The sequence below is a fragment of the Onychostoma macrolepis genome, chromosome 07, assembly GCF_012432095.1.
Source record: "Onychostoma macrolepis isolate SWU-2019 chromosome 07, ASM1243209v1, whole genome shotgun sequence".
NCBI classification, from domain to species: Eukaryota; Metazoa; Chordata; class Actinopteri; order Cypriniformes; family Cyprinidae; genus Onychostoma; species Onychostoma macrolepis.
Window position 1 is genome coordinate 11,698,705 of NC_081161.1, and position 19,651 is coordinate 11,718,355.

Consider the following 19,651-nt stretch of genomic DNA (forward strand, 5'->3'; position numbering starts at 1 on the left):
CCGCCTATAGACGGTTTCAGCGGGCGCACGCGCCTGGACCGAAGTTAACACTCTAAAAAACGTTGGGTTATTTACTGTACCCAATATCTGGGTTAAACATATTGGGTCATTATGTTGGGTTATTTCGAACTTTTGTTGGGTTGTTTGTATAACAACGCAACCAGTTGGGTTAAATTTTTAATTCCAACGGTCGACCGGCGTAACTGTGACAGAAGATAAACGGGTAAGTAAATATCATACAATATGCATATATGTTTTATTTTTTTGCGTTACAAAGTGATTTTAAGCTCTTACACAGTAATATCGCTGATTTTCTCCACAAATATATTTACATATTTACCCCTGTCGACTGCTTTTTGTCCGCTGTATTTGCGATTCGACTCGATGCTTTATAGCAAACCTAAAGTAATAATAATAATAATAATAATAACAACAATACACGACTGGGATGCTTTTCCTCACTTTCTCTGTTTTTCCTAATACATTTTGGGAAATTTTTCACATATTTCAGATATTTGACAACGCGATCGGCTTCAAGACCCTGCTCTGCCTCTGTGCCTCATCCATCCGACACGCCCACTCTGGGAGGTAGCTATGCTGTGTTACAAAAGCGCGTAATTTAAAGCTACGACAAAATATGAAAGATTTTATCTATAAAGTTGTGACTTTACAGTGATTTTATAGTAGTTTAGTGACATATTCCATATACAGCTTCACTGATTGTTAGTTAATTCACTTTTTATTAACTAAACATGTTTAAACAGGATGCTATGGATTTCTATGTAAAGGATACACTTAGGAAGTGGAACCTGGAAACTTTAATTGACAGATTTGCAGGTGAGAGATAATGTAGAAAGTCATTAAAAATGCAAATGTGGCATTATTGCAAAAACAGACACCCCTATTTTGTCTATTCTTTGACAAAAAAAAACAACAACATATTTTAACTTATTTTATCATATTTAAATGTATATTCACAATATTGAAAACTGTAGGAGTTGCTGGCCACATCCAGAAAAATGAATGGATCATGTCCCTCTGCTGGATGCTCATGGTCAAAACCCTTTTTTTCTGTAAATGTAATTCCTACAGGGTTTTTTTTTTCTAACCAGCAGATGGCATTAGAATTCTGCCCCAACACCTAGATCAAGACCCAGAAACAACTTATATTTTATAATTGACATGAACACAACATTTTTTTTCATAAACATTTTGAAAAGTAAATAAAAAAGATAATTTATCAAATTTATATTATTAAAAATGTATATACAATCATATAATAGTTATACAAGACCTGAAACCAAAACATTTTTTGGTGAACTATCTGTTTAGGTTTAATTGTGTGCATAATTGATGTTTAAGGGTAGGAGATAGAAAATATTATTAGAAAACAGTGGTCTATGACAGTGTTTTTCAATCCTGGTCCTGGTCTGTACATTTTGTATGTCTCTCTCATCTGACACACTGCAGTGCAGCTCATGGAGCTCTCTTCTAACGAACTGATGATCTGAATCAGGTGTTAAATAAGGGAGAGACACAAAATGTGCAGAGCAGTTGGGTCCCCAGGACCAGGATTTAAATAAATAAATAAATACATGCATACATAAATACATTCATAAATAAATACAGCAGTGTTAGTAATTTACTTGTCTTATTTTCCCGCTTACAGAGGAAGAAATTGACCAACAAAGCTTTCTGCTACTTGATGAGACTACCATAAATGCACTTATACCAAGAATTGGCCAAAGAGTAAAATTCACAAATTATTACAAGCAACTGCGCACTGTAAGTAACTAAAAAAACAATGCCTTTCACATGCTTCAAATGTAAAAAATCCACCCCAAACCACAAAGAATATTTCTTACATCTAAATGCCATTCATGGAATTAACAGTTCATCTAAATATTTCTGTTGCTGTGAGAACAACTGTGGTAGGACATTTGCATACATGTGGTCTTTCAAAAGACATCTGTTGAAAGATCACATGCAAGCAGATGAAAGGCCAACAAAAGAAATCTTTCCATCCACGTCTTCTGAAGTTTCACATCAACAAACTGCTCCATCCACTAATGTGCAAACACCAGACACTGAAGATATGGGGACAGAGGAAGAGTGGGATGACTTTGACAAAGAAGAATTAACGAACCGTTTAGCTTTGTTTCTTGCAAAGCTAAGAGCTAAATCTTGCCAAACATATTCTGCTATCAACTTTGTTGTCAAACAAACCGCAAGCTTAATTACAGATATAGTAGGCGGTCTACAGGAGAAGACAATGTCCTTGTTTCAGCGTTTTGGACACCAAGATGACCAAGCAGTGAAAAACTTGAATGCTCAATTTGAGAGGGCTGCTAAGCCATTAAGAGACCTTGAATCGGAATATAAACAAATGAAATACTTTACAAAAACAGGGTGTTTCATCGAGCCTGTAGCTGAGTATTTTCCAGGGGTTTCCTACTGTCAGCGACACGATTCTGCATCTGGCATCGTTAAACAAACAGCAGTACCTGATTCATTTCAGTATATTCCATTGCGTCCACTTCTGAAAAAAGTTCTTGAAACACCTGGAACAATGAAAAAAATCATTGATTACCAGAACACAGTGCATGATGCTGGAGTATTACAAGACTTTCATGATGGAGAGCTTTACAAACGCAACTTCTTGTTTTCCAAAGAGCTTTCCATCCCACTTCTTTTGTACAACGACGATTGTGAGACTGTTAACCCCCTGGGCTCCAAAACCATTGTGCACAAATTAGGACTGATATACTTCCAGATCAAATGTTTTTCCCCCATGCTGTTGTCTTCTCTGTCTTCATGCTTTCTGTTAGCTGTCTATAAATCAGATGATGCTAAAACATATGGCATTGATTCTGTTCTGCAGCGCATAACTGACGACATTATGGACTTGGAAGTAAGGGGACTCCTTATTGACACTCCAGAATTTTGTGGTACTGTAAAGATCAGTGTGGCACAAGTTTGTGGTGACAACTTAGGACTGAATTCACTCCTTGGCTATGTAGAGAGTTTCACTGCTAACCACTGCTGTCGCTGGTGTAAGGTGCACAAAGAAGACATGTGGAGTCAGACTGTGGAAGACCCAGAAATGTTGCGCAATGCTCAAAATTATGCAGAAGACTTGGCATCCAATAACCATTCAGAAACAGGAATCAAACGAAAATGTGTCTTGGATGAGTTAAAGTACTTCAGTGTTGTGGACAATGTAGCCCCAGACATCATGCACGACATTCTTGAGGGAATTGAACCCTTTGAAGTCAAGTTGGTCTTGGCATCCTTAGTGGCTGAAGGGCATGAGAGTTTAGAAACACTAAACTATAGACTGACCAGTTTTGATTATGGATTCCCTGATAGTTCCAATAAACCTAGTGTACTGGGACAACATGAACTTAAGAACCCTAACGGGGCAATGAGACAGACTGCTGCTCAAATGTGGTGCTTTTTAAGGTTTTTGCCTATCATCATTGGAGACAAAATACCAAAATGGAACAAACATTGGGAACTGTTGCTGCTTCTTCTGTCATGCATGGAGTTCATTTTCTCCCCCTCCATCACAGAAGAGGCCACCATATACCTGAAACATCTCATTGCAGAACACCACACTGTATTCTTGCAGCTTTACCCACATCTACACCTGAAACCCAAACACCACTTTCTCCTCCATTACCCAAGAGGCATTCGGAAGATTGGTCCATTAAAACAATTTTGGACAATGAGATTTGAGGCGAGACATAATTTTTTTAAACAGCTGAGCCACATTGTTTGTAATTTTAAAAACATATGCAAAACCATGGCTTTCAGGAATCAGATGATGCTGTGCTACCGCTTACTGACAGAAAGTATTTTCTCCAAAAACACAGAATTTGGACCAGGACACGGCTCATTTCTTGCTGCAATTCAAGGAGAATTTGTGAAGGGTCTTGAAGAACCCCCTTTTGCTGAAGTATTTGTTCCTGATTGGGTAGTAGTTAATGGCACAGAGTACAGACCAGGCATGACAGTCTCAATGGGATGTACAGAGGATGGAGTACCCCAGTTTGGGCTGATAAAAGCTATCATAACCATTGGCCTCAATGTTGATGTGAAACTTGTTGTAAAAAAATGGCACACTGTGGGTTTTGACCGCCATTACTTCTCATACGCAGTGTCCCCTGATGAAGCTCTCGAGGCTGTCTCTGTGAACTCACTGCATGATTTTCAGCCCTTGCATGCAGTTAAATCATATAATGCAGAAGATGACTTGTACTACATTCCCTTGCGCTACAGACGTTTTTAAGATGTTTAAGAGTTTTTTATTTTTTTATTTTTTTACATGAAATAGACATACACACATAGGTTATATGTAGATATTATAATTTTAAGGTTTGTTATTAAAATTTTAAAAAGCCAATTCTTGGTGTGGTGTACAAATCAACTGCAATGCATATATTGGGTTTGTACAGGGGCTGTATTGTCCAGTTATTAATTTTTTTTTTTAAATTCAATTTGCTATGTAACATATACTGTAAATGAAACTTTAAAAAAAACAATATGTCTTCTCTTCACATATAGCCAGAAGAATCATCTGACAACAATGATACCGTAACTGAGGTACCTACTGTGCTTGAGGTGCCTACTGTGACACTGACTGTTGTGGAAAATGCAACCTCATTTGTACGTATTTCCCTTTCCCTGATCTTTAAAATCACACATCACATCAACCTTAATAAATTACAAAGTTTCGGTCAAAGAAATTGGTCAGAGAAATTTAACATCAATGATAAAGGATTCTGGAAAATATATATATATTTTTAAATATTAAATATTAAACATATTAAGGGAATCCTAGCATTATGAAGTTATATGTATAATGTATAATTCTAAAGTATTGTTTTTCTCCAATAAGGATATACGACAGATTTTAGAGGGATGCGCACATGGGTCTTCCATTTTCTCGTCTTTGGAACGAAACCACAACTTATGTCTTGAAGACAGAAGAAAAATGGTTCGCATTTTGGTGTCCCATTTAATGGAGAAGTTTGGAGAATAGTAAGATGTTTTATTCATTGTTCTACTTTACATAAAGTCAGTCATAATCTGTAAATATAGTTTACTCATAAGTAACCTAATATCTATACAATCCTTCTACTAGTCCATCACCAGACCGAAAAAGAGCTAGCTCTGGCCCTGGTCACACAATTCCCATGCCTTAGAGATTCAGAGGGCAGTGGATATGTGAGTATGCCCAGCAATTGACAGAACTATGGTTACCTTCACACTGCAGTAGTATTTTTGAATAACACAACGAAGATATATTCAAGACATTTTTGGGTAAACTATCCCTTTAACATATTTATGTTTTAGGGAGTATGGTATACACCAGGGCGATACCGCCATCCAGCCACAGGGTTTTTGGAGGAACGACTCCGTAACATCAGAAAGCGCCTCCACAGTCACAGTTCAGCATCAGCACAGCGATCACAGACCACAAATGAGCGCCGAGCTACTGTGACTGATTGCATCACTTTATTGCCAGGTAAGAAAAAAAAACCAGAAGGTGTAGAAACCTTATTAGTTTTCTTGATCTTTCTACTTTCTTACTACTTCTTCCTTCATTCCTTAAATCCAAATTGTGCTGTGATCAAAACAGTCAATTGTGAAACTGTGTCCAAAGAATCCACAGATTTTGTTCCCTTATTTTCTTATTTTAAATGTTTTGCTTGTCTTCTGTTCACATGTGCCCTAAATAATTGTTCTTTGTGGCAATATTATGTTTGTAGGTATAGTCAAAGTACAAACTGTTACAATGACCAGTAAAATGTTATGATTCTTAAAAGGTTACTTTTAAGTTGTTGTTATATAAATCACTCTGATGTTCTTTGATCGTGCAGACACAGAAGTGAGTGAGGCAGACAATAGCAAAATGACAGAGTGGCTTAAGAAGAGTAAGCAACCAGTTAGTCAAGTTGAGGAATTTATGAGAGGAACCGCTATCTACCGAGCACAGTGGATTAGAGAAAATGGATCAAAAATCTCTAATGGATATAACTCAAGAGTATCCAAGACTTTTGGACACCCCTGGAATGGTAAAGGACTGTTTAATCTATAATAGGAAAATTAGGTTCTCCAGTAATTTTAAGAAAACATTAAAAGTGTCCTGCCCTAACATATGAATCCCACTTCATCTGATTTGAAGAGCTTGATTTTTTTTTTTTTTTTTTTTTATTTTTTTTTTTTTTTTTTTTAGATTTATAGAAAAATACATTTCAGTACTTTTATTATTATTTCACCATATGAGGTGATTACATCCTAAGCCAGGGGTCTCAAACTCTGTTCTGAGGGCCACTGTCCTGCAGAGTTTAGCTCCAACTTTCCTCAACACACCTGGTGTGTTTAATTAGGGTTGGAGCTAAACTCTGCAGGACAGTGACCCTCCAGGACAGAGTTGGGACACCCCTGTCCTAAGCAAATGGTTATCAGCTGTAGAATGGGTGTTTTTGTGAGTCACTGAGAATCATCTCAGGTACCTGTGCTTCATTACCATACAAAACACAACCATTACAACAATTAACTTCATTTGGGTGATGAAGTTTTTTTTACAAACTGCATAAATTGGGTGTTGGTTGTACTCTTATAGTGTGGTTTTAACTGTTCCTTTTCTTAATTAATTTTCAGATTGCTCAGGACTTCGGTATTTTATACCCACATGCCAAAGACAAACTTTTTGAGCTCTGGGGACATGCATCTCAACGAATACTTTCATATTGCAAGACGGAGAAGAGAGCTTTGGATCTTCTTCCACTTCAAACTAACATTTCTTCTGGTGAGAAAATCCTGCTTTACAGCTCTATAGTTTCATGCCTTGTTAGAATATTTTACCTATATATATGTTGCACCTGTTTATAGATTGTTCCATTGTTCTTTTTGTTTAATGTAAAGACACTCTTGGAGATGTTGCTTTAAAAACTCTCCCAGCTATCCTTCCTCCATTGCCATACAAAATTGGCAGCAAGATGGTTCGGCCCTCTTACCAGGAGGCAAAAGAAGCATTCGTTGATTTGCAGCCTGTAAGTACATTTATGACAACACATTTTGGTTATTATTTGATCTACGTGTGCATATTTACCATTTCAAAATTCTATTCAAAGGTTGGGACAAACATCATTCAGTACTTGGAGGAGGAGGAACAACGGAGACAATTCCCTCATGTCCTGCAGCTTGGGGATAAAGTCAATTGCTCTCAAGCCTTCGTAATTGTGGGAGGAGTGGCACTGGAGCAAGACAGCCTTTTGCAAGCTGTTGATACATGCTTTAAATTATTTTATGTTTTGGACATTGAATATCCCAAGCCTGCTGCTGCTGTTTGGCAGTTTCTACAACACACAATATATTCTGTGCCAGGAGGTGTTCCATCAACACACTGCCGCCTACTTAGGCAGTTTATAATTGGATGAGCTGGACTAGCTTTTTGTTTGTTTGTCTGTTTTTTTGTTGTTGTTGTTTTTGTGCTACCTGTTTACAATGTGTAAAACAGGTTGCAGATACATTACTTTGGAACAATATATTTTTATATATTATTGCATTTGCTGGACTGTAACACACATTTATTTATTTCCTGTATTATACACCCTAAAATATAATTGCAAATAATTTAATTTGTAACAATATATATATATATATATATATATATATATATATATATATATATATATATATATATATATATTTTAATATTTCTGTGCAGTGTTCCTCAACACAATCGCCTTACAAGGCAACTTATAATTACATTTGCTGGAATATAACTTTGTTTGGTTTATTTATTTGTTTGGTAAACTGAAACAACTGCTTATTTATTGTAATGGAAAGCTTTGCAAATTGTGTTTTAATGTAAATAAAGTATTGTCAATATATTTGAAGTTTTGCATTATTATTTATTTACATGGTGGTAATAATAATAATAATAATAATAATAATAATACCAGGATGGTTAAAGCAACATTATGGGCAAATAACCCAACAAATTAGTTATTTTATAACCCAATTAATTGTGTAAAAATTACTACCCAATGAAATGGGTTAAAATAACCCAACATTAGGTAGGTGCTATAGTAACCCACCATTGGGTTATCTGTTGGGTCATTTTTAACCCAACTATTTTAAGTGAGTAGAGGTTTCCCCGGAAACGGCTGTACGTTACACAAAGCAGCGCTGAGCTTACAAACGCTGCTTTATCAGGCATATAACTTGCTAGACTAAATGAAAATGACATCGAACATTTTCTAAAGACAGTTGTCCTTCAGAAATACAGTGATATAAAAACACATCGTTTTGATTTTTAAACGTGCATTACGTGCTCATGTTTATACGAAGCCATTTGGAAAATCGGTCAGTTTTGGTGGCAGGTCGCCACACATAAATAAATGTATGTGAAACACATCCCACAGCACAACAACCTGAGCCCAACTTCATTACTCATCACTTTAACTTTAACTGTGTTTGTAGCCGATGCCCTGCACTAACAAGACCGATAAACAAACACAGACCGGAAGTTCTCCCGCTTTAAAGCGCCTCCTGCTGGCAGAGAATGAATTTGCAAATTTGAAAAGTGATGAGTAATGAAGTTGGGCTCAGGTTGTTGTGCTGTGGAATGTTTCACATACATTTATTTATTTGTGGCGACCCACCATGATATCAAAACTGACTGATTTTCCAAAAGGCTTCGTTGAATAAACATGAGCACGTAATGCATGTTTAAAAATCAAAACGAGGCGCGGGTGTTTTTATATCACTGTATTTCTGAAGGAACACTGTCTTTAGAAAATGTTCGATGTCATTTTCATTAAATCTGGCATGTTATATGCCTGATAAAGCAACGTTTGTAAGCTCAACGCTGCTTTGTGTAACCTACAGCCCAACAGCCGTTTCCGGGGAAACCTCTAGTTCTCCCGCTTTAAAGGGCCTCCTGCTGGCAGAGAATGAATTTGCTTTTTTAATAAGTCCGTCCAAGTAGTTATCGCTGCATCTCAGTCCGTCTGATTTACGCAGCAAACATATTTTGCTTATCAAAACATAATCTACTCTAGAGGGACTTAGCTGTTGTTACTGACTGTATTTGGATGTCTACCGGAAGTTAAGTTAGGGCCACAAAAGCACGCATTCGCAGTAATGTTTGTTTATTGCCATTGAAACCGTCTATATCCACCTTTTTCTTGAGGTAAAAATGGGCGCGGCCATTTGTAAATTCTATGGGTCTAGCTTCCGGTCTCATCGGAGTCCAGCTATTTTTAGCTGTACAAAACAGTTTGTTTTGATGCTTGATATTGAAAATTAGTGTGTCTTATCGTATTTTCTTAATTATGAATACACTGGTTTGTAGTGCAAACATTTTTACCGTTTACTGCACGTTGTTATTCTCCTCGTTATTTACCTATAGCGGCTAATGAACCGGAAGTCTCACCCATAGGCTTACTTCCGCGTTGAAGAAAAAGGTGGATAAAGAACGCTTCACTCCAACTTCTTCCTCATCGGCTTTTCCCACGTTTTCACAGCAGCTTTATCAAGAACAGGCTTGCTCTGCGGTGAGTGATGCGGCGTAAAGAGCCAGGAGTAGGAGGAGAGCAGAGCAGTTGAATCGGTAAATTGCTTGATCGGGACTCGCAGGAGGCAGGCATCTATCCTGTGTGCGCGCGCCAATAGTGCAGAATAGGCAAACACTTTTTGATAAAACGTAAATTCGTCCACCGCGATTTTTTGGCCAAGTCATGTCAAGTCTGTTCATAGAGGTTTCCATGGGCCAATGCGAATAAATCTAGATTTAAATTCGAAAAGACACGATATTGTCAGACCTGACGTTTTTTTATTATCCAAAACAACTAGATGCAATGATACCTGCACTACCAGTCAAAAGTCATTGAACAGTAAGATTTTTAATTTTTTTGTTTTTTAAGAATTCTCTTCTGCTCAGTGCTCACCAAGCCTGCATTTATTTTATCCAAAATAAAGCAAAAGCAGTAATATTGTGAAATATTTTTACTATTTAAAATAACTGTTTTCTATTTGAATACATTTTAAAATATAATTTATTCCTGTGATCAAAGATGAATTTTCAGCATCATTACTCCAGTCTTCAGAGACACATGATCCTTCAGAAATCATTCTAATATGCTGATTTGCTGCTCAAGAAATATTTATTATTATTATTAATGGATTCTTTGATGAATAGAAAGATTCAAAGATCAGCATTTATCTGAAATAAAAAAGCTTTTGTAAATTATACAATACACCATTCAAAAGATTGGAGTCAGTATAATTTTTGTTTTGTTTTTTGGGAAATAAATTATGGAAATTAATACTTTTATTTAGCAAGGATGCTTTAAATTGATCAAAAATGATGATAAATGCTGTTCTTCCGAACTTTCTATACTCAGCTGTTTTCAACATAATAATAATAATAATAATAATAATAAATATATTTTGAGCAGCAAATCAGAATATTTTAATGATTTCTGAATGATCATGTGACTGGAATAATGATGCTGAAAATTCAGCTTTGATCACAGGAATAAATTACATTTTAAAATATATTCAAATAGAAAACAGTTTTTTAAATAGTAAAAATATTTCACAATATTACTGTTTTTGCTGTATTTTGGATCAAATAAATGCAGACTTGGTTAGCAGAAGAGACTTCTTTCAAAAAAAAAAAATAATGAAAAATCTTACTGTTCAAAAACTTTGAATGGTAGTGTATATCATATATATATATATATATATATATATATATATATATATATATATATATATATATGGTGGTGGGCCACCAGGACCAAAAATGCCAGGGCCGATTTTTTGTCCCAGTCCAGCCCTGGTAGATGATTATAATGGGTTCTCGATGCGCTCGCGTGAGGTGGACAGGGTGTATTTAACTTTCTTATTTAAGGCTACTTTCCTATTTAACTGTATTATTTCTTTGATATTTATTTTAGTGTTTTGCAGGCTGAGTGTTCACTGACGGAAGTGCTAAAGTAAACATGCACGTTTGTTAATAAATGATTGAGCCTCATTTATTTATTTTTGCGATTCTGAATTATATATATATATATATATATATACACAACACCACGCCACCGGTGGTAGTTGGTCCATTACCACCGCGGTGGTAAAAATCTGCCACAGTCACAGCCCTTGAAGATGACGCTAGGGTAAAGCCAGGTAAAAGATGAGCATTCTCTGTTGGATGATCATGCCAATCAAAAGCATAGGCTGGAATTTATAAAGGACTCCAATGGGAGACCCTTTAGATGACTAAATCGTTTCCGAAGGCTCGGAATGGGATATGATTTTTCAGGAAGTCCCAATCATTGGGCAGTGAAAAGCCCCTTTGACCTGGTATTTATGCTGGGAACTTGCTACAGAAATAGTAAAGCCCACACCAGCTCCTTTCAGGAAATGTGTATCATGACAAAAGTTCTAAGGACCAATGACTCAGCTGTGCCCTTTAATGCCAGTCGCTGTGCTGCCGAAAGTAAAAGCCTTGTCCTTTCAGAATCATTGTCCAGGATGGAATATATTTTATACGCTTAGGATCATATATATTTGGACACAGGCACATTTTTTTTATTATTTTAGCTGCTGACCAAAACACATTCAAGTTACAGTCATATAACGGTTATGGGCTTAAAGTGCACACTTATCTTTAATTTGAGGGGATTCGCATAAAAATTGGAGGAAAGGTTAAGGAATTACAGCTCTTTAATATTTACCTCCCCCCCCCTTTTCAAGGATGAAGGCAATGTGTGAAATGCCATGTTTAGCCTGAAATTGGTGTGTTGGATGTAATGGTTAAGTGTTTAAATGATACATCTACATGGATTTCACATAGTGTTCATAAATCTTGCCTATTTAAAAAAAAAAAAATCATACTGCACTCAAAAAAATGAAACCTTGAGTTTAATTAATTTTTTCTTGTCAACAGGTTCCACTAAATTTAATTATGAAAGTTGAAAACAAATATTTCAAGGTTAACTAACTTAATGGAGTTGTTTTAGGGATAAATAATATTTTTGACTCAAGCCAACTATTATCACAAATTTTTGCTCAACAAGAGACGTTTGAGTTTAACTAACTAAAGTCAGTTGTTTTATATGGCCTAACAAAATAGAAGTTGCATATTACATATTTGTCTACTCAAAGTAAACTAATGATTTTACAACAAAACATTCAAGCTTAATTAATCAAAATAAAATGCTTTCACTAAATTAAATTTTTACTAGTTAGGTTGAATTAACTCTAGTTTGTCAACAGGTTCCAATTACTTCAGTAAACTCAACTCAACATTTGTTAGTTCCTTTATTCACCAACACGACTTCATCAACAACACAACTGTTTATCAAATTCTGTTTTACAAAAGAGAAAAAAAGTTAAACATACCCATGAGTGGCAGCATTTAAAGTTGGTTATCTTTACCTTTATTAAAAAAAAAATAATAACTCTGGGCACACACACAAAAAAGAAAAAAAAGGTATATAGTCTTTCAAGTGTTTTTCAATTAAATGGTTTCAAGTGCAAAGCAGGGCTTTATGTTAAACGCCACAAACTTTTAAGTGCTCAATGTTGGTTCACTCATACAGTTTGTTTTTAAGCATCTGTACATGCATTACATGACAAAGAAACACGTCACCCAGAACAGTGGTGCATGTCACAAAAAAATAAAAGAAACAAAAGAAAAAAAAAAGGTATATAAACTTTTTTTTATATAAAGTGTTTTTCAATTAAATGGTTTCAAGTGCAAAGCTCAGGAGCAGGCTTATTTCATGTTAACAGGATTAGATTGCATCTTTTTAAGCAGAATTTATATTTAAAATATGTCCCAGCCACCGTTACTTTATTACAAGTGTATCCTACTGATCCAGGGACAATCATTTAAAATAATAATTAAAAAATTAATTTGAAGATAATATAACAATGTTGTGTAGTCTATAATACTATAGACACAGCCAGTTTAACTCATTGAAAGATTTATCAGTGATGAAATAGCTACTTTATAATTGTATTGGAGTCTTACACACATGCTATACAGTTAATCTGAGTTGTGCATTAATCTGAGTGGTGACAGCTATTATGGGAGTGGCTTGATGGAGCAGGAGATGCAGATAACTTGATCTCTAAACTTTAATGCTGTCACACAAGTGTCATAAATCTGCTGCAAATATAAAATTAAATGAATTACTAATTACAACATTGAAATAAAAATGTAAAGCCTGTACAAATACTAGAAATCATGAATATAAATAACTGGGAATCATGTACGAATCATGCTGCTAGTGGTGACGAGTTTACAAAGTTTACAGAATTTGTTGTTTGATGAGCATGTGCTCACTACATTTCAGGAAAATGTACCATAGTGCTGAATGAGGGATTGACAGTCTAAAGTTCCACCAGTGAAATGCTGACCAAAAATCAGCTGATTCAATATTTGTCTTTTCAACACTGAAAAGCATTGAATTATCAACATTGATCCAATATTATTTAGCATTGAATTTTCAACCTCAACCAAAATGATGATTCTGATGGAATTTCAACATTGAATCAATGTCACCTTGCTATCTAGGCTCAGTAAATTTAGTCTAATGGCAATGTCCTTTTCTATGCAATTAAAGTGAAATAACTAAACATAATTATAGGAGTCTAATAAAAATGCAAAATTTACAAGAAAATTTCAGATGGCATCTGAACTCTTCATATGTCACTATCAGTAGTGATGTTGTCATATATGTTACATATAAGGCAATATATTATCACATATATCCGTCTTCTGGGTATGTATGTTTATAATATGAAATTCCCATTGTAAAATTTGTATATGTGACCCTATGAATGAGGTAAGTGGTGGTGATTCACACTTGTGATCACCAATCAGTGACGAGTGTTTCCTATTTTAGAGCTGGTTAGTTGCAGCTGGTGATGCGGGAGCCGTTTGTGGGAATGGCGGAAGCTTCAGCAAGAATTTGGAAAGGAACGGCGGTAAGGCACTACTGCTCCGTGAATGGATCAAAGAGGTTTGAGTTAGGGGATAGTAGAGTATGGATGTAGGAAGCGAAGAGGAAAGTGAAAAATCTGTAAGAAATGGCTGGAAAGAAGTAAGGAGTAATCGGGGAGAAAAACGGAAGAAGAGGAGCGATGTAGAAGAGTCTGATGGAAAGAGTAGAGAGAGCATGAAATGCATTGTTAGGTTTGGAGATCAGATAGGGGTAAGTAAAATTAATCTATTAAAAGAAGAGTGGAGAAGAAGATAACATATGCGGAGGCAGCAAAACAAGTTAAAGGACAAACTAGAGATCAAAGAAGTCAGTCAGGGGTTTCAGTTGAAGGAAACAATGGAGTTCCAGAAGAAATGATGATGATTGAAAAGTAAAAAAAAAAATATAGTAACATTTATTGCAGGAGTTATAAATAGTACAGCTGGGATTGAATCAAAAACACAAAAGACACAGTTAGTTGTTATAGCAGCAATACGTCATCTTGGAATGACAGGCTTGACTTGGGAAGAAGTTAGAGATGAACTTCAGATAAGATCAAGTCAAGAAACTTGATAATACTTATAGATGATAACAATAATTCAGTGGAATGCAAGATCTCTGATAGCAAACGGTCAGGAGTTCAAGCATTTTATTGAGTTAAGTATAAAACCGGATGTAGTATGTGTTCAAGAGACTTGGATGAAACGTTTATATTTTGTTTTAAAAGGGTATAGTATAGTAAGGCACGATAGAGAAGAAGGGAATGGTGGTGGGTGTGCAACATTTATTAAACGAAATATCATATAGAATACTGGGAAGAGAAAGGGATCAAGAATATATTGCTGTGGGGATATGGGGTAGAGGTCAGGAGATAGTTATCATAAATTATTATAACCCATGTAAAAAATTGGAGCTAGAGAAGTTAAAGGAAGTACATGGTCAAGATAGACAAAGAGTGATATGGTGTGGAGATTTAAATGCACATATACACTATGGGGAGGAAGATACATTAATGCCAATGGTCAAGTAATTGAGGAATTAATAGAGGAGAGGGAGCTGGTATGTTTAAATGATGGGTCTGTGTTGGACTTGACACTAGTTTTGAATAATCTGGCTAGTAAGTGTAATTGGGAAGTTTGGGGGGAATCTAGCATTGGGAGTGATCACTACCCAATAGTTATAACATTGAATATAGAGACAGATAGACCAGTAACTCAAAGAGGAGGAAAATGGGTATTTTAAAAGGCAAATTGGGATAAATTTGAGGAAATGTGCGAGAAAAAATGGCTGCAATTGATTCAAATCAAGATATTGACAATTTTAATGAAAAAGTGTGTGCAGTAATATTAGAAGCAGCATCAGAATCAATTCCAAAAAGCAAAGGAAAAATGACAAGAAAAGCTGTTCCTTGGTGGACAGAAACGTGTAGTAAAGCTGTGAGAGATAGAAATAAGGCTTTTAAACTTCTTAAGAGAACACATAATTATAATTGTCTAATTTTATTCAAGAAGGCTCAAGCAGTTGTGAGGAAAACTATCAGGCAAGCTAAAAGAGAAAGCTGGCATGGTTTTTGTAGTGGAATTGGAAGAGCAACTCCAGTAGGTGATGTGTGGAGTATGATCAAGAAGAATGGAAGGTAATAAGAAAGAGTGGGAATATCCAGTATTAGAGCCAGAAGGAGAAATAGCTGTAACAGATAAAGACAAAGCAGAAATGCTAGTAAAAACATTTGCACAAATACATGGGTCAGGGAACTGAAGTGAGGAAGGTAAGAGGAGGAGAGAAATAACAAAGAGACGAAATATAGAAGCATTGGTAAGGAGTAGGGGAATGGAAATCTCAACAGAGATGAATTGATGAGAGCTATTTGTAATGCAAATAAAAAACGTTCATCTCCAGGTAAGGATCAGGTTGGATATATAATGATGAGACATCTTAAGGATAGGGTTGTGGGAAAAATTTTAGAGTTATATAATAGAGTATGGGAGGAAGGAAGACTTCCAAAAGTTTGGAAAGAAGCAATAATAATACCAATAAGAAAGCCAGGAAAAGATCCTTCAAAACCCTCTAATTATAGACAGATAACTCTTATGTCGAATATTTGTAAAATTATGGAAAGGATTATTACGGAAAGGTTGACCTATTTATTGGAAAAAAGAGGATTAATATCAAAATATCAAAGTGGTTTTAGAAAAGGAAGAGTGGATTCTATTGTATGTTTAGAAAATGAAATTAGAAAAGCGCAGATAAATAATGAGTCAGTAATAGCAGTATTTTTGGATGTCGAGAAGGCTTATGATATGATGTGGAGAGAGGGACTATTGATAAAATTAAAAATGAAGAATATTGGTGGAAAAATATACAATTGGATAAAAGATTTTTGGAGAACAGAAGCATCTAGGTAAGAATAGGAAATTAAGTACCGAATGCATTCCAGATAGAAAATGGTACTCCTCAAGGGAGTGTAATACAGGGTTCCCACGGGTCCTTGAAATCCTTGAAAGTTTGTGAATCTGATTAAAAATTTTCAAGGCACTGGAAAGTTTTTGAAAATAAACAAACATAGATACAGGTCCTTGAAAATTCCATATTATTCCCTCCGGTCCGCTAATGTGTTATTTCGCAACACTTTGTGCATACTAGCTTGCTTGATTTACGTTGCACATTTATGCGTTACGTTAAGTGTTTCCCACGTGAGGTATTTTGTGTTGTTCGTTGCCATGACGTTCACACGCACACGAAACTACTAAGATGCATCGTGAAACATTGCAAAAATAGGCTGAAACCGCTGAAACGTGATGACTGGAAAATGCAAGTTTCAAGATATTTGGCTCACCAAAGAAGATTACAAAGAATGGCTTGCCAGAGATCCAAAGGATGTAATGTTGAATTGCTTTGCTTGTTAAGATAATGTAAAGCCATGAGGCAAGAAAAATTAAAAGCATATTCATATATCTTAAAACTTCTGGTTACATGAGCCTAAGCTCTTTTTAATATAATCCATGCAAAAGTTAATATCAGATCATTTTAGAATACAGTGTAGTATTATGCAAAACAGAAATACGACAAATATCAGATTTCTGTCATATGGCCAAAAATAAATGCAAAAAAAAAAAAAAAATTGTGTTGTGTTTGACGCATGAAAACTGTAACAATGTATCTTACAAGGTGACGCGATGTAACCTTTTGCTCTCACTTGAAATGTGTCCCCACATTAAGTCCTTGAATTTGAGGGTATTGGACCTGGAAAGTCCTTGAAAGGTCCTTGAATTTTAAGTTAACCAAGGTGTGGGAACCCTGGTAATAAGTCCACTATTGTTTTCCATAATGATTAATGATGTTTTTAAACAAGTACCAGAGGCAGGTAAGTCTCTGTTTGCAGATGACAGAGCTCTCTGGAAAAGGGGAAGGAATATTTTATATATTAATAAGAAGATACAAGAGACAATTTGGAAAGTAGAAGAATGGGCGTATGCTTGGGGGTTTAAATTCTCAGTGGAAAAAACTAAAACAGTAATTTTCTCTAGGAAGAGGGTTGTTCCAGAAGTGCGTTTGAAGATGTATGAGAAAACATTGGAAAGGGTGAAGATATTTAAGTATTTTAGGTATGTATTTTGATGAAAAACTTACTTGGGAGAATATATAAATAAAATAGTGGAGAAATGTCAGAAGGTGATAAACGTCATGAGATGTTGTGGAGTGGAATGGGGGGCAAGTTTTTCTTCATTAAAAACAATTTATATAGCACTGATCCGGTCTGTGTTTGATTATGGTTGTGTGGTATATGGTTCTGTCTCAAAAAACTTGTTAGAAAAACTTAGTAAAATTCAAGCTCAAGCAACGAGACAGTGTTGTGGAGCAGTAAAGACTACAAATGGAATGGAAAAATGGAATTCAGGATCTAAATTTTAAGGTTTTAATAAAATGGTCAAGTGAAGTAAATAATAAAGCCTTCTATGATTTTATTAGAGAGACGGGATTGATAAATAGAATATAAATCTCTGTTCCACACTCCGGAGCAGAAGGTGGCGGTAATGCACCTATTTACGTTGGTTGCCAGCCGCCGTTAACACTAGAACTGCCATGACGGTCAAAATGACCGTTTTGAAATGTATATGTACAATAACTTTGTTGAATAAAAAAATACAATCTTGCTGGTTTGTGACTTTTCCTAAAAGTGTTTCTATTTTTACTTACAATAGATTTTATATAAATTACATAAAAGGAAAAAAAAATATGAGCATTTCTACCTATTAAAGCCATAACGGTCATATTGACCGCTTTAAATCTCGCGCGATTCTATTGTTCTTTCCCGCGGTTTATTGTCTCTGTCAGCGTCTCCAGTACTATTAGCATATGCTCATTTGATTATAAATACAAATTCTTGGACTACAAATTATTATTGCCTTTTAAAAAATAGATTTATAAAGAGTTTATAGGGAGCGTTTAGAAAATGTACCAAAAGCACAATCAACCCCCGCAACTGACACCAAAACGGAGACAGTGCCAGGTGCGGAGAATCTGCAAACAAAATAAAACGCTACGACACCTGTTGCAAATGCCACAAACCCGTGTGTGGAAATTGTGCGAGAAGAACAGAAGTAACTTGTGTTGACTGTGAATCTTAAATAGCTGAGCATGATATAGATATATTTATTTAATATAAAATTTGTAGCGTAATTGTTTTATGGTTCCAAACTTCGTTCGTGACTCTTTTTAACTTTAGAGCTGCTTGTTTCCAGCTTATGTTCTGTGTTATAATGTATCATAAATGTTGTAAAAAAAAAAATCATAATCAAATAGATCATTTTAAATGTTATTTTGTTGTTCTGAGTTATGTAAAATAAATACAGAGAAATACTGAATATGCAATAATTACATTTTACTATGAAATGATGCGAATATTTCTAAATTTATAATTATCATTTTTAACTAAATAAAAAGTCTACATGTTGGTGTTATTTGTTTTTTTTAAAGATATCCTAACACAGTTAATACATTAATCTCTCATTTGGGCAATTTATTTAGAGATTATAGAGTTTATAATATAGTGGTCAAAATGACCGCTCACGGCTGTTCTAGTAGTTTTGGAATTCTGGCGCTTCTAGTGTTAAAAACCAAGAAGAAGAAGCTGGTGATGCATCACGTCTGGATCCTCCCCTTTCTGTTCGTTTCGACGGTGGCTTTGTATGTGCTGCTAGCACATAGCAGTTTGCTAACCTTTTAATTATTGCTCGTGTGGCACTAATGATTCGTTTGTTGCATCCTAGCCTGTCTTTTCATCTGTGTGTGTCTCCGTCGGTTACTTCAGTAGTGGATTTGATGACTACCCTCCCTTCAGGTATGCGAGTTAAAGCTGTGTCATAGCAAATAGATTGTCTAACTTCATTTGGCTTGACGATTGGCGGGTGGTTTGAGTAATGTGCTGTTCCCTGTATTTCAGTTTAGCAGTGGGTTATATGAAGGCTGTGTATCCTGGCTTGTGAACGGATTATAGAGCATATTATTCTCGTTTGTATGTGGTTATGAGTGGGACATTTTAGTGGGTCATGTCACTGTTAGTAACACTGTTTTGTGTTTCATTGTTCGTATTTGCCTCAAGGATTCTCCCTTTCATTCTGGCGATTATTGTTGCAGCT

The 19,651-nt window shown here is 35.5% G+C and overlaps 2 protein-coding genes across 6 annotated transcripts in view; one reads left to right on the forward strand and one right to left on the reverse strand.

Moving 5' to 3' along the window:
* The window catches only part of LOC131543810 (uncharacterized), a 40,097-nt gene that overhangs the window by 10,855 nt on the left and 9,591 nt on the right, over positions 1-19,651 (reverse strand). The gene's annotated exons all lie outside the window — the stretch shown is intronic.
* Positions 5,162-7,465, forward strand: LOC131543811 (uncharacterized). Of its 5 annotated transcripts, XM_058781614.1 has the most exons (6): positions 5,162-5,229; positions 5,359-5,530; positions 5,886-6,080; positions 6,670-6,817; positions 6,934-7,061; positions 7,143-7,465. In XM_058781614.1, the coding sequence occupies exons 3-6, from the start codon at positions 6,015-6,017 to the stop codon at positions 7,446-7,448; spliced, it is 648 nt and encodes a 215-aa protein (XP_058637597.1). In that variant the 5' UTR covers positions 5,162-5,229; positions 5,359-5,530; positions 5,886-6,014; the 3' UTR covers positions 7,449-7,465. The 5 variants fall into 5 exon arrangements, 4 of the variants coding, with proteins under 4 accessions (XP_058637597.1, XP_058637594.1, XP_058637595.1 ...); XR_009271992.1 differs by lacking the exon at positions 5,886-6,080 and having other exon boundaries at positions 7,143-7,464; XM_058781611.1 differs by having other exon boundaries at positions 6,934-7,465.

Bases quoted from the DNA above. Each gene is read 5' to 3' on its own strand.
- LOC131543811 (XM_058781611.1), top strand. From the start codon at position 6,015: ATGGATCAAAAATCTCTAATGGATATAACTCAAGAGTATCCAAGACTT. The intron at 6,081-6,669 runs GTAAAGGACTGT...ATTAATTTTCAG, and splicing joins TTTTGGACACCCCTGGAATG to ATTGCTCAGGACTTCGGTAT. The intron at 6,818-6,933 runs GTGAGAAAATCC...TTTAATGTAAAG, and splicing joins TCAAACTAACATTTCTTCTG to ACACTCTTGGAGATGTTGCT.